General features: G+C 39.3%; 2 protein-coding genes across 2 annotated transcripts; one reads left to right on the forward strand and one right to left on the reverse strand.

The window, feature by feature from the left end:
- Nucleotides 1-6281: 6281 nt before the first annotated feature.
- LOC119989772 (putative cyclin-D6-1) lies at nucleotides 6282-8226 on the reverse strand. Its single transcript, XM_038835468.1, has 6 exons — nucleotides 7840-8226; nucleotides 7666-7752; nucleotides 7486-7581; nucleotides 7201-7402; nucleotides 6968-7098; nucleotides 6282-6881 (listed from the first exon to the last, which is right to left on the reverse strand). The coding sequence occupies exons 1-6, from the start codon at nucleotides 8011-8013 to the stop codon at nucleotides 6576-6578; spliced, it is 996 nt and encodes a 331-aa protein (XP_038691396.1). The 5' UTR covers nucleotides 8014-8226; the 3' UTR covers nucleotides 6282-6575.
- Nucleotides 8227-9825: 1599 nt separating this feature from the next.
- On the forward strand, nucleotides 9826-14448 carry LOC119987817. The gene is made up of 4 exons (XM_038832726.1): nucleotides 9826-9870; nucleotides 9964-9976; nucleotides 11202-11278; nucleotides 13832-14448. The coding sequence occupies exons 1-4, from the start codon at nucleotides 9826-9828 to the stop codon at nucleotides 14228-14230; spliced, it is 534 nt and encodes a 177-aa protein (XP_038688654.1). The 3' UTR covers nucleotides 14231-14448.
- Nucleotides 14449-15218: the final 770 nt, after the last annotated feature.

Here is a 15218-nt window from a genome sequence, read left to right on the forward strand (position 1 = left end):
ACCCAGCCTGCTGTCCATAGCCTAACTCCTTCATTAGTTGTCTCACATAACATATTTCAGCTACCGTGTGAGCCATAGCCCTATACTCTGATTCGGCACTAGATCGAGCTACCACCAATTGTTTCTTGCTCTTCCAAGAAACGAGATTACCACCGACAAACACACAATATCCAGTAGTAGATTTTCGATCACTTAGTGACCCTGCCCAATCAGCATCAGAAAATGCCTCAATCCGCACATGATTGTGATTTGCATATAACAAACCTAGACCAGGGGCACCCTTAAGGTACCGAAGGATATGTAAAACAGCCTCCCAATGAGGTACTCGTGGACTAGACATAAACCGACTCACCACACTAACTGAGAAAGCTATATCAGGACGAGTCACTCCAAGGTAATTCAATCGACCCACAAGACGTCGATATTGTTCAGGATCATCAAACATTTCACCCTCATCAGAATGAAGTTTCATTCCAACCATCATAGGAGAATCACATGGCTTCGCATCAACCATCCCGGTATCCTGTAGTAAATTTAAGACATACTTCCTCTGGGACAAAAGTATCCCACGCCTACATCTGGCTACCTCCACACCTAGAAAATACCGAAGAGGACCTAGGTCCTTAGTTTGAAAGTGACGTTGAAGAAATGTCTTCACTGCAGATATACCATCTGTATTGCTCCCCGTAATCACAATATCATCCACATACACTACCAATAAAATACTCCCTGCACTATATTGTTGATAAAATACTGAATGATCTTTGGCAGACCGTCTCATACCAAACTTTTGCACTACTTCGGTAAACCGACCAAACCAAGCCCGGGGAGATTGCTTCAAACCATATAACGCTTTCTTCAATTTGCACACCAACCCCGACTCCCCCTGAGCAACAAACCCAGGGGGTTGCTCCAAATAAACCTCTTCATGGAGATTGCCATGAAGAAACGCATTCTTCACATCTAATTGATGTAAAGGCCAATCATAAGTGGCAGCAAGGGAGATAAGAAGACGAACAGAAGTAAACTTGGCCACTGGAGAAAAGGTGTCAGTATAGTCAACGCCATAGGTCTGGGCATACCCTTTGGCCACAAGCCTCGCCTTAAGGCGAGCAATAGAACCATCTGGATTAGTTTTGATAGTGTACACCCATTTGCTACCAATAGACCTCTTGCTAGGAGGTAGAGGCACGAGATCCCAGGTCTGATTCTGTTCCAAAGCAGACATTTCATCCTTCATAGCAGTGAGCCACCCAGGATTAGAAAGAGCCTCAGACACAGACCGAGGAATGGTAATAGAGTCAATAGCCAGAGCAAATGTCCGAAGGGATTGGGAGATCCCTGCATAAGATATACTAGCAGATAAAGGATAAGTGGCACACTGACGTTTCCCTTTGCGAAGAGCAATAGGTAGATCAACATTGGACTGAACCGCGGGTGCAGGAGCAGGATCAGGATCAGGATCAGGATCAGGATCAGGATCAGGATCAGGATCAGTCGGTAGAGCAAAGGATGGAGAGGGGACCACTTCCGGAGGACTCGAAGAAGGACAACGAAACACCGAGCGAGGGCCACGGGTATAGGTTTGCAACACTGGAGGTCTAGGACTTGGCGGAGGACCAGGAGAAGGTGAAGACGGAGCAGGTACGCTGACAAGATCATAAACAAGACATTCATCAAGATCTGGTGAGACTGATGATGAGGAGGAAGAAGAAGAATGGGAGGAAAAGGAAATCGACTCATCGAAAATGACATCAGAGGAAACAAGATATCTACCCAAGTCAGGAGAGAAACACCTATAACCCTTTTGTGTCCGAGAATAGCCCAAAAACATACATCGCAAAGATTTAGGATCCAATTTCGTAAGATGAGGACGAATATCCCGAACATAACAAACACAACCAAATACTCGAACAGGGAGAGGATGAGGCACTTCGTGAGGAAATAAGATTTGATAGGGAATTTTGCCATGAAGAACAGATGATGGCATCCTATTAATTAAATAGGCTGCAGTGAGTACAGCATCACCCCAGAACTGTTTGGGAACTTTCATGTGGAACATAAGGGCACGGGCAACTTCCATAAGGTGGCGATTTTTACGCTCAGCAACCCCATTTTGTTGAGGGGTATCAGGACACGAAGATTGATGAATAATACCCTTATTTGACAAGAAAGTGGACATAGCTGTGGACACATATTCTTTCGCATTGTCACTCCGAAGAGTACGGATACATAAAGAAAACTGAGTATTAATTTCAGCATAGAAGGAACAAAAAATAGAAAAGAGATCTGAACGCTTTTTCATTAAATATACCCAAGTAGCACGAGAATAGTCATCCACAAAAATAACAAAATAGTGAAATCCAGATTTCGACATAACAGGACATGGACCCCAGATATCGGAATGAACCAAGTCAAAAGGAGCACAAGCTCGTTTAACACTCCTAGACACATAAGACCTGCGATGATGTTTCGCAAATTGACAAGACTCACAAAACAGCTGCTTTAAAGAGGATAAAGATGGGCACATAAGCTTTAAACTAGGAAGAGCAGGATGACCAAGACGACTGTGAAGCTCCATAGGAGAAGAAGGACTTGACACGAACAAGGAAGAAGGTCTAACATCCAAGACGTACAATCCCCCGGAAGTAAGAGAACCTCTACCAATCATCTGCTTCGTAGACCGGTCCTGAAAAACACAATGATCATCGAAAAATGTTACTGAACATTTAAGTGCCTTCGTAAGAGCACTCACAGATAGTAAATTGAATGGGAATGAAGGTAAAGTCAAAACAGAATCCAATTGCAAACTAGATGTAGGAGATGCACTGCCAACTCCTTTGACTTCCACAAACATGCCATTAGCAACACGCACCGCAGGATACGATGATGTAGAGGAATATGAAGTAAGGATACCTGTGTTCCCAGTCATGTGATCGGAAGCGCCAGAATCAATCACCCAAGTATGAGGAGAAACTGACATGAATGCCGAAGCATTCGTAGTAGCAGACGTAGTAGCGGGAGCAGAAGTAGATATCTGACTCATGAGACGAGAATATTCAGCCGCAGACAAACTCACCCGTCCCTCACTTGGGGACTCAGAATTAATACTCAAATCTTGGATGCCCATATCCATTCCAGAAACTACATTTGCAGAGCGAACCTGTGGTGGTTTGCCATGCAACTTCCAGCACCTGTCACGAGTGTGACCCACTCCCCCACAATGATAACATGTAAATTTACCATCTGAACCCCGACCACTACGACCACCACGACCCCCACGGCCACCACGACCCCCACGGCTACCACCACCATCATAAGAAGCATGACCAACCAATCCAGACCTCTCAGAGAGATCGGGGTTGAAAGAGGTAGGCCTAACCGAACGGTTAGCCCGCGAAAAAGCTTCCGTAAGGGAGGTCTCGCCACTAGCAAGAATCTGGGAACGTGCAGAATCATACTCAGACCTCATCCCACTAAGGAAGGCAATGATAGCCAACTTCTCTCGTTGTTGTCTCCTCTTTTCCAGATCTAAATCTAAAGACATCAAAGTATTAAACTCTTCATAAATGCTCTTGAAAGAAGCAAAATACTCACTAAGATTCGAGTCCTTTTGTTCAGGCCGAAAGAAAGATAATGCTACATCATAGAGTCGATTCATATCATTTTTTCCCGAATACAAAACTCCCAGATATTCCCATATTTCCTTCACAGTATCACAGTGTGTCACCAATTCAGAGACCTTCCGGTCCATGGAATTCAACAGTTGACCATACAGGCGTGCATCATCACGCATCCACACCTTATAGTCAGTAGCATGATTAGTAGAATCAGGTGCTGTACCAGTAAGATGGTCTTCCTTATCCATTCCCCGAATGGTAACTTGGATAATTTTCCGCCAGTGTTGATAATTAGGACCAACCAGTTTCTGGTCAGTCAACTTGGTAGAAGCCGCAACCACCTCAGTAGATCCCATTTTGTGTTCTGTCTCACTCATAATGAAGTCTCAGTTGCTACACTTCCACTACCAAACAAAACTGAAATACAGATCAACACAAAGACCCACTTCACAGAGATGGGCAAACCATTCCAACACACACCAATAGCCCCACTCACAACGGGAAGAAGAAGACCAAGATGTGGATTTCCAGCAAGTTTTCGAACTCACATCCCGACAACGGCATGTCTACCAGCCATCACGCGTGAACAGTGCGCGCCGCGTGAACAGTGCGCGCCTCTGCGATGAGGTCGATGACCTTCCGCCGGGACTCGTTGACCTCCGACGAAGATCTTTGTAAGATGAGGTTTGCTGATCCGACCGCTGGATCAACGTAGATCGAGGAAATGAACAACCAGATCAGATTTTGATGAAGTGGACAACCAGCGCATATGTCTACCAGGAAAGCTCTGATACCATGTAACAAAGCAATGAAACTATATAAGAAGTATTCAGATGTATGGGTTGTGATATGAAGCAGAGCACAGCTGCAGAAAGAAGGAATAGCAGAAAGAAGAGAGAGTTCTCTCGTATTATCTTATTCCTTATTTACCATACTTCAATATATATACAGAATTACACTTATTACTGTAATTACCAAAGTACCCTTTTATACTTCTCATAACAAAAGTAGTGGCGATGTAATCCCTTCATAGGTTAGAGTCAGGTAGTAATTTCAGGGAAAGATCCACTGACTTCAAATGGGAGAAATAGAGATTAGAGAGTGAGTGCCTGGAAAAGTTTCCCCTTGCATGTTTATATAGCTATCAAGTGTTATGGTCCCTGGTTCATCATTTTCGCAGCTAGTGGAAAGCTAGAACACTTGTTTATTATTTCCTTCTTCAGATCTTCCACTTTGGATTGAATACTACTCCATCTCTCCGAACTGTATCTATGAATATAGACCAGCAGCTCTCAGGATCTGAATAGGGCTGAAGCTGATGCAAGTTTTCCTCTCCAACCATCATCATCACCAGTCCCTCTTTCCTACTTGTGACAATCACTTCTCCTCCTGTCCCTTTTGGCAAACCATATCCAAGATGCGCATCCCATTTCTCCTCATGAGTTAGCAATGAATTCTACTGGCTATACCATACATCTGTATCCATGGCATCATCAAACACAATCAGATACCTTTTCCCCCTCAGTTGCTGGTAAAGAGCACAAAGTAGCCCTGCCAGAGAATGCTCTTTGAAGATTATCCATAACTCCAACTGCCTTAATACTGTCATTGTTTCGTTTCTTTCGAAGCAATCTTCCAATTGAAATCAGTTCGTCTTCAAACCCATAAAGCTTATATGATGCATCCATTAACAGAGAAGTCAGACCGGGAAAATCAGCTCTGATTAGATGTGCTAGTTTCATTGTTTTTATCTGGAATGGCAGTCCCATTTGGTGCTTCATTGGGTGGTTTCATTCTGAGCTCATCCTTGATCTTTTTTAAGGTTCCGTCTAATGTTGTAGAGGTTGTACAGTACATCAGGTGTGTACAAACTACAAACTACAGTTCCTTGACAGAGTCTGGCATTCTGTCAAAACATTGTTGAGGTAGTAGAGCTTTTCTCTGAGTATCGACATTGGAAGATGAGGGTGACTGTAGTTTCTTTTCAAGCAACTTGGTTAGTTCTTGAAATAGTTTGTTGCACCAACGAATCTTCGAGGTTTCGAGTTCACTGCTTAGCCTTTTCAGCAGATACTCATCGATCTCCTAGCCATATTAACTCACTTATTAGGCTATTTTATGGAGTAATTTCTTTAGTATCTGAACAAACCATCTGGGGATTATTAAGTACTCATCAAGATCTAAAACAAAGATGAAAAAGAAGATTAAACTATGATGATACAAGTTTTTTTTTTAGAACGACTATGATGATACAAGTTGTATTGAAATTCAATCTATTTCTTTTGCTTTGGCTTTGGCTTATCCATCCACAGTCCACACACACACTGTGGCAGTTGCTTTCATAGCTGAGAGACAAATGGCGTCTTGGTTCACAGAACAGAAGATATTTAAATTCTGAGAGAGCTACGTGTCTTGTACGATGAGTCTCACTTATCCCCAACCACAATAACTGCTCTTGACCTTTTTTTCCCGCCCCTTTTTTTTGACAAATTGTAGGGTTGTACATTGTTTTTGACGACCTGGACGAGGCCCCTGCATTTGAAGTTATTACAGTGATTATCATAGATGTTCAGTTTGTTTATCAAATTAATAAAATTATGTGAATCCCACACTGACGGAACGGAACGTCTGTGATTAAATGTGAAGGGGAAATGCTGTGACTTCTTCTGCTGACCCCAAGAATTGTTGAAACCTTTAGATTCTTGTCTTCTCATAATCAAAATTACAATTTATGAACACACAATTGCAACTACCGAGCAGGAGACAGACACCAGTTCCCCCAGGAAACAATGACACAGACAGAGACAATACTACATCTCATCCAACCCCTCAAATAAAAAAAAATAAAATAAAAACACCCTTTTCTTCATTTCTATTTTTTCTTTTTGGGTTCTTTTTTTTGGTATTTGATGTGTAAGCCTTAGAATCAGAGCCGTCCATTTGCTACTTGCTTACTCACTCACTCCTCTGTTTGATAAGGGTGTCTGGACCAATGTCTCTGTCTGAGCAATATCTCTGCGAAAATCCGACCTTGTTTTCATTGAAATGGTTATTGAACTTACGCCGCTTGATCTCTCTCTTCCCTGGCGTCATACTCATACCAACACTGGTAATGGTGGTGGTGCTGCTGCTGTTGTCAGTCACAGATTTGTTGTAATGCTGATCCAGCACGCTCAATGGGGTTCTTGTGCTTGACACTGACTCATACCCGTCTCCCATCACCATCTCTTGCATTGCATTGGAGCACGCCAACAGCTTTTCCTGAATAGAACTTCACAATTATATATAAACGAGAAAATTTTTTTTGTGGATTAGAACATTGAAGGAAACCAGAATCTGTTGCTTACTCTGTTCACATATTGACACGACAAAATTGAAGTCTTGAATGAGGAATATTGCATTGGGAGTAGCTCATGAGATGCCAAGATAAGTGCTGATGCTGCGATTATCGATGGCTTGAATTCTAACAGCTTGATTTCTGCAATTAAAATTGGGTTTCTTCATCTGGGTTTAAACTTTTTTTTCCTTTCAAAACATAGACATGAGAATTGAATCATTGATGTGATTTTAGTTGTATTACCATGTTGAGCTTTGAAGATGAACCCTGAAGCTCGGTCTTTGAGAGCTTGTTTCAATGGTGGGTCTTTGGGTTCCATTAGAGAAATGAAGAAGCACAGAAATGAAAATGGTGTAATCGACCTCATCCGCCAACCCAGAGCATTCAAAATGAGAAGCTCCATTCGATTAATCGTCTGTCTGTCAAAGATGAAAACTTGTTCTCTCTGTTCAAAGGATTAAATTGCATAATTTTCCATAGACACTTTCAATAACAAGACAAATTGTTGAAAAGTCAAAGCTTCCAAACCTGAAAATCAGATGCAGAGAAATCTGTGTTCTTTATCTTCGCAGCAAGAGAAAGGCAAGATATAACCAGAAGATTCAAAACCCATGGCTTTCCTTGCTACGATACACAAAATCAGATCTTCTGTTTGATTGCCACAAAACAGAGCACAACAGAAACATTGTCTTGAAGTTTATTAGATACCTGAATTTCTTTCTTGGACATGAATCGATCAATATAATTCACAGCAAGGTAGGTTATGAGCGGGTCCAAGTCGCAGGAATATTGTGCCTGACCAACCAGAACTCCATTAGAAGAAACAGAGCAACAAAAGGAAAAAGAAAACAAGTACAACACTAGAACATATGGCATTTGTACCCGAAGAGCAAGAGATATGGCTTCCCGACGAAAGCAGATATGAAAGTCACTGGTTTGTGAGACGACGAGTGAAGGCAAGTGATCAGATTCAGAGGAGAAGAGATCTGGGATTACTGTCTCTGGTTGCTGTTCTGTTGAGGAACTAGTCAATGGATTCTCCAAATCGAACTCCATTGCTAGTTTACTTTATCAATTATGGTAGGAATGAAGAGTGAGAGACACTATATGTCTTTCCGCAAAGAGTAGGTAAAGAATTGTGGGAAAGAGAAGCTTCGGTTTCTGTGCTGCAGAAAAGGAAATTAAAGACTGTTTCATCAACTTCAATTCTCAATCTTTCTCCCTTAACTTAGAATATATGTGTATATATTCTGGTCCCTGCCTTTTCTCTGCCATTGGGAAAGAAACAAGTCATATTGTCTCTTATATAAAATAATTGCTAAACAGGGATACAGTTAAAGCTAAGCTATAAATCGTTATGTCTCATATGAATGGGAGTGGTCTAGATGGATTTCGCGTCTTCAAGAGTCACCCTCAGAGCATTCATATCAACTCTTCTCATCAAATCCTCTAAAATACAGTAAAATGTGTCATTTTTTAATTTGAAGTTTATCCAACGCTTGCTGTGGAATCGCTAGCGTTTTAGTCCTACTTGGTTGAAGCAATAGCCAAAGTGGAACAGTAAAATGAGTCATTTTTCAATTTAAAGTTTCTTGTTGCGGAACCGCTAGCGTTCCAACTCTGTTAGGCTGAAGTGGTAGCCAAAGTGGTACCGCTATCCCTAGATTGGACTACACAATGCCTAAACAATTTTCAAGTCAGAATGTCTATGTGTGAAGTAAAATTTAAATTTACCGACTTGAAGTATTCATCTCTAACCCAATCGACCACCTGAAAGGGTGACAACACAAGTACGATAGATAGACGGTGATAAAATAATGTTTTTATACTTTAATTGGGAGCTAAATGAGTGAAGTAGGGTTAGCAGAAGGAAAATTGTTGTCCATGCATGTATGTTGTGTAGCAAAGATGAAGAAGAGACAGTTGTAGTATATATCATTCTGTAACAAGTCGGGATAAGAATCGGTGGATTTGTCGATCACTGCCACTAAATCCATGGCTCAATACAAACCTACACTAGTACACTACTACTGTGAAGTAGTGGCTGTACACCAGTTTAAATTGTTTAGTAAGGTATGTAATTCTTTCTACAATGTACGTTTTTTCTTCAACTACTTGGTCATTAAAATTAGCACAAGATTACTAGGCACTAACATGCATGAGACAAAAAGGCATGTCATATATGTCTTTAGATATGGATTCAACTCAGTCCCATCGAACTCTAAGGGATTGACCGAGTTGGTACGGTTATGATATTGCACGAAATCCATGAATCTTAAGTTCGAAATCTCTCGTCAACACTTTAATACTACACCCCTAATTATAAAATAGCGACTTGCACATCCTTGGGAGGTTTCCACGAAATAACAAAAAAATCATGCCCCATCAAGAGGGAAATCACCTACCAATTATTTAGTGGTGGCTCTGGGATGGGGTGACCTGGGACAAGGCAAACCTGATAGTCATACGTAGCCTAGCCATACTGTACCTCGAGAGGTGACTCATGACTAAAGATGTTGTGTTATTATCAGTATTTGTTTTCAAGTTACTTTACTTTTTCTAATTATTCAATTAGCTAGACAAATAAACGATCTTTCCTAGCGACCCCTTTCAGTGCTAATACCCCACCACTGTATCCAAAACTCAATTTCACAGAAATTTCCCTTGCCCTAATCGAAACTTTCATTTCCCTTTAATTAAATTGTTTATTAGCAAGAACTTGATTCCATCGACTTTCCTCCTAATAATTACCATATACACTTAAAACACAATTTGTATATTTTCATGCATGTCTATGGGAAGTGAGTATATATATATGTTAGCATTATTTTCTCTTTAATTTTAATTGTTTAGCTTTTTCTTTATAAGATGAATGCATGTAGAATATTCTACACTGAGAAAAATCAATTAAGAGTAAAATAGAGACATTTTAATTTGAAATATTTAGGTAGGGAGTAGACATAGAGACATTTTATGGTGTCCTTGAGTCCTTCACTTTCATGGCAGGTTGACAGCAAGGGTTTGTGTCCTTAGGTTTTAAATGAGTTCCCAATCTTCCTTGTGAACACAGTACAAAGACAGACTTTTTCTTCACTAATTTTCATTGCTGATCATATATATTAGAATCGATCTGCTTTATTAATTACCACAACAATGACAAAATATATATATGCCACAGTAATGCATGTGACCATCCGAATATGACATTGTACAGAAAATGTAGGGTATATATATATATATTTTACTAGAAGTATCTTAGCCAAGGCTAACCACTTGGGTGATAATTTAGTGGTGAATTTCTATGAAGTCAAATTGTATGGATTCGAAAAGTCTTGCGTTCGATTACCACTAGGAACAATACCTTTTGTAGCCACGCTTTGGGCTTTTATCCAACTCACTTTATCATCGGATGTAAAACTTATACGCGTGCGTGCCTGATAGTCAGATTTTAGGCACATATATGTTGTGCAAAAACCAAACTTCTATGGGGTCGTTGACGATTTCCAAAAGGAATCTTAGGCGGAGTTGAGTCCACTAGCTAGCTATATATTATGAGGGTTGTCATATTGCTCAGAAATCTTTATATCAGCCTTACAATTTTGGGGACACACATATGTCCCCTCCTTTTGTCTTAAGATTAGAAGACATGTTTTCATCAATGGTTACAATCAAAATTAAATGAATCATGACATGACATGTAATGTATGTATATCTGTGTCACTCATAAATATCAAGACACCCAAATACTCTTTTTTTATAGATACGTTTTGTTAGAAAATTGAGCCCAAATATTATAAATCAAATTTGTTCGTTTTGGGTCAAAGACACACGACTTTGTTTTTATTGAACTGTATGTCCATAAAACACATTGGTTGTATGAGAACAACTGAACCTTTATTTATATGCCACTCGATTGGATTATGTCAATATGATGTGAGATAAGTTTTAACAAGTTTGTTTATATGTATAACACACCAACACCATTACTTTTCATTTACAATGCACACACACACATATCTATATTCATCAATTTCTTTTTAAAGTGCCAATACTAGATATCATTTTAACATCATCATCTTCTTCACTTTGAAAGGGTAATTAACGATATCTATATAATGTGTGGGTCATGAAGGACATTAAACTATATATATATATATGGACGTACGTAACACTTGAAACAGAGAATACAACTTTAGTTTTGCATATTCTCCTTTGTATGCTGTTTTGTTCCTTTACTTTCCAAGAGGGGAGCGTTTCCTTCTGTGTGTCCCGGTGGTTTCTCTCTGCTATAGCTTCTCTTGATCCAAGAGAAAGCCGCAAAGTGAGCGTTTGCTTTTGCTTTTCCTATTCCCTTTTTTTCTTCGTTAATATAATACATTTGTAGGTATATATAATTGATTATGCATGTATTCTCATGTTTGTATATATTTCAGAGATAAAAATATGGGGAAGACTAAGTGAAGAGAGATAATCGATCATGTGATGGAATGAGTGCATGCAATGCACGCCTTTCACCCCATGCAGATAGCATCATCATTAACAAACCCCCAGCTACATCAGACAATCATGTGGGTTCCCTCACTACTTGGGACACAATTATGATTTATGAATTCCCCAACTTTCATTCTTTTCTGTACAAGATAGAGAGAGCTGGGGATGGATTAATCTAATACTATAACTATAAATTACATCAAATTTGGGCTTCCTCATGACCCAGTTGGTAATATTTCCCTTGGATTTTTCTAGTCGGGGAGCTTCATTTTTCATTAACATGGGCTTCGAACCATATTGAAAGATATGTTGGTCAGAGTAATTTCTCGATTACCTAAAAAAATGATGAGTTTGTGTTGTTTTTCCCACTCTCACGTTTGGCAACTGGCGCAAAGGAATAAAAGGGGCGACAAAAAAGGACATCACTCACAGAAGATTCAACATAACCTCCAGAACTCAGAAGTCAGAACGGGACGAAATTGCATACCTAGGGTACATTTATCTCAGAAATTGATTAATTGCATAATTGGGGATTCTGTGTACCTTTTCAATCCATGTTAAACATATACACTACAATTGGGCATCAGCTAAGCCCATTAGGATACCTTTCGTCCTTTTTTTTACCCTTTTGTGCTTTTTTTATGGCGTGGGCTTTGTTGGCAAGTCTGAGCCCAGAACATACACGATAATATTGCAGTACTAGAGTCGATAACAACCGAAAGCAAAGGCCTAGGCTAAGACAAACTTGTCCCATACGAACCCCCAGCAAGACCAATCAGACCAACGGGGGACAAGCAGAACAGAACCAATCAGTCCATAGGGGGACAGGCAGAACAAAACCAAACCCCACTTCAAATGATACCACTAAAACATCAAGAGCTGCCCCCTCCACAGCCCATAATTAAATCAAGGCCCAAAGCTGGACCAAGACCAAACCCAGTCAACATTCACCAACGGAAAGCCAGAGCCTAGCAAGTTCAGAGATTCAATCTATTATTCAAGATCGGTAAAATTATCAATTACTGATCGATTGGTTTATGAGCTGACGGTTTATTGATGCGACCAATAATGATAACGATTGAATTATTTGAGTAATCAAAATGATTGGTATGATAATAATTTTTTATATAAGATAATGATAATCGTTAATCATAACATCTCTAGTTTAGGAGAAATTTTTTGCTTCCTTAAGGCAATTTTATTGGTAAAAAATGTGAGTGCTCTAATAAGACAGATCAGTTGATGACATCAGGCATGACCCAAGAGGCATAGTAACCTGTAGCTTAAAGTTAATGTCAAATGTCATTACTTCTTCCTTCCTATTTTCTTAGTCATTATTTCTATTTTGAAATGTTTCAAAATTAATATCACATTTCTTCATTAATTAATAATTTTATTGTTATATTTTAAAATTATCTTTGCTACTTTAATTACCCTAGTTTCAAGGGAAAAAAAGTATCGCCATAAATAAGAGTAAATTTACAATAATATGATTATTTTGTTTAGTTGAATTGCATTAAATAATGTCCCCTTAAAAAAATTAGATTTTCCAAGCATGACAAATAAATTGGGAAGGAGAGAGTATTATTCTTCAAAAAAATCATAAAAATCATGTGCCACCAAAACTTTTTTTTTTTTAATACAAATACAATGTACGACACACCACCAGATCAAGCCTATGAAAGTACAGGTGTCAACAGGCCTCACGTAGGAGGCACAAATCAAGCCCACGCAAGGGTAGACTATCAAGCCCACGCAGGAGCAGACTAAGCTCACACACCTCCTTATAAATATTCGAAGAAGATAAGACTAGAACTCATGACCTCAATCAGGGACATGCAAAGTCATTGCCACTCAACCAATGGCTCATTTGCATGTGCCACCAAAACTAAAAGCATGACTCTTCCGCTTTTTGATCAAATGTGTTGCATAAAATATCTCTAGACTAGAATGTACATGTACATTTAATTATCACGAAAAAAGCAGAAGCGAGGATCTCAATCATCCCAATAATCTATAATGTCTCTTGATTGATGTGCATCAAACTTTGTAGACCCCTATATTTATATCAATCAATTGTCAGAATTGATTATTAGGATGACTGAAATCTCATTTACTACGATATTTCACATTTTTGCGGAAAAAGAGGGTAGGATCTGAATTGTAAATATACTATTAATTATCACGCAAAAAGAGGATAATAAAATCCTACGACGTTTCTACGTATATATATATCTAACATATCAATCTTTTTGTCCACTTGTTCTTATCCCCTCATCCCAATCTTCATCCTATGCACCCGACACCTGTAACTCGCCACAAGATCCGACCCCACCGCCCCCCGTTTCCCTTTGCAATCTCCAATTAAATACAACCTTCATAGCCGGTTGTTTCTCTGAAACCGCACTCTCTCTTCGTCCCTATATATACGGCCATATCCCCACTGGCTCTCACTCCGGAAACCCAGAAGTCAATCCAAATTTTCAGATCTAAATACCAATCTCTCGTTGAATTCAATCTCTCCCTCTCTTTGTTCATGAGCTTGAGATACGGATTCAGGGTTTTGCAGCAGGCGGCCATGCGGGTGATGCAGGGAATGAAAGATCAGGCCTCCAAGTGTGATTCGACTGTCAAGTCTGCATCTTCTTCTTCTCCTTCTTCAAAGCAGACTAGGCTTTTATCTGGCGCTGTTGATTTCAAGGCCCTTACTAATGAGAAGCTGAAGCAAGCAGAGGAGTCTCTCCGGACGGTCATGTATTTGAGCTGTTGGGGGCCCAACTGAGCAGAACCGATGAGCGGCTGTTTTGTAGATAACTAGTCATATTAAGCACCTTTTAATCTTTACAGTGGTGTATGTACATATTTGTTCATATAGATATGTGGAATATATTTGAAGTCTCTGTAGATTTCAGTTCTGAACCCAATTTCTTATGTTTTGTATGTAATTGAGCAGAGAATCAGAGACCCACTATAAATCAGAGACCCATTTATGATTCATAATTTGTTGACGGTTTCACACTGAAATTTGTTCAGATTGATCGTTACAGAATTAACAGCACAAATACACTCCACATCAAGATGTGGACGTCTCAAATAGTTTGTCATCAGGTCACAAATTCTCTGACTTGGTCCAATTTACATTCTGAGAAATTTCTCTACTCTAACAGCCCGAGAGTTTAAATCTATATTAAATGTTTAATGAGTTTAAATTTATATTATATGTTTAATGGACAAATTTGTATGTTTTTTTTTACGGTTTGTCAAACTTTCATGTTGTCACTTTATGTGTTCACGGATAGGAGGCCCAAGTTCAGGACTATCACTTCTAGCCTTAGTTTAAGACCATATTGTATGTTCGAGTTTAGGATCATATCGTATGTTCAAAAAAACAAAATGATACTCGAGTTTAATACCATATCAAACACAAAATTAGACAATCAGGTCTGCGAGTTTAAGAACATAACCTGATGTTCGAATGATGTCCGAATTTAGGATCATATCAAACACAAAATTTATATGTTGTCGTTTAAAAAGAAAAAAGAAAAAAAGAAAAGTATCTACCTCCTGGTCCCACGTGCTCAGCTTCATTGGATTTATCTGAACGATTTTCTTCGGTATGCTAATCCAAAATCTTATCTCCATCTCCGCCACACAAAGCCCTTAATCACAAATGATAAGCCCTCACGTTTGGTTCCTGCGTTCATGCCCAAAAAAAAAAAAACAAAAAAACAAACTTAACTTGATCTTAAATATAATTTCAGTGAAACTTC

The sequence above is a fragment of the Tripterygium wilfordii genome, chromosome 21, assembly GCF_013401445.1.
Source record: "Tripterygium wilfordii isolate XIE 37 chromosome 21, ASM1340144v1, whole genome shotgun sequence".
Taxonomy (NCBI): Eukaryota; Viridiplantae; Streptophyta; class Magnoliopsida; order Celastrales; family Celastraceae; genus Tripterygium; species Tripterygium wilfordii.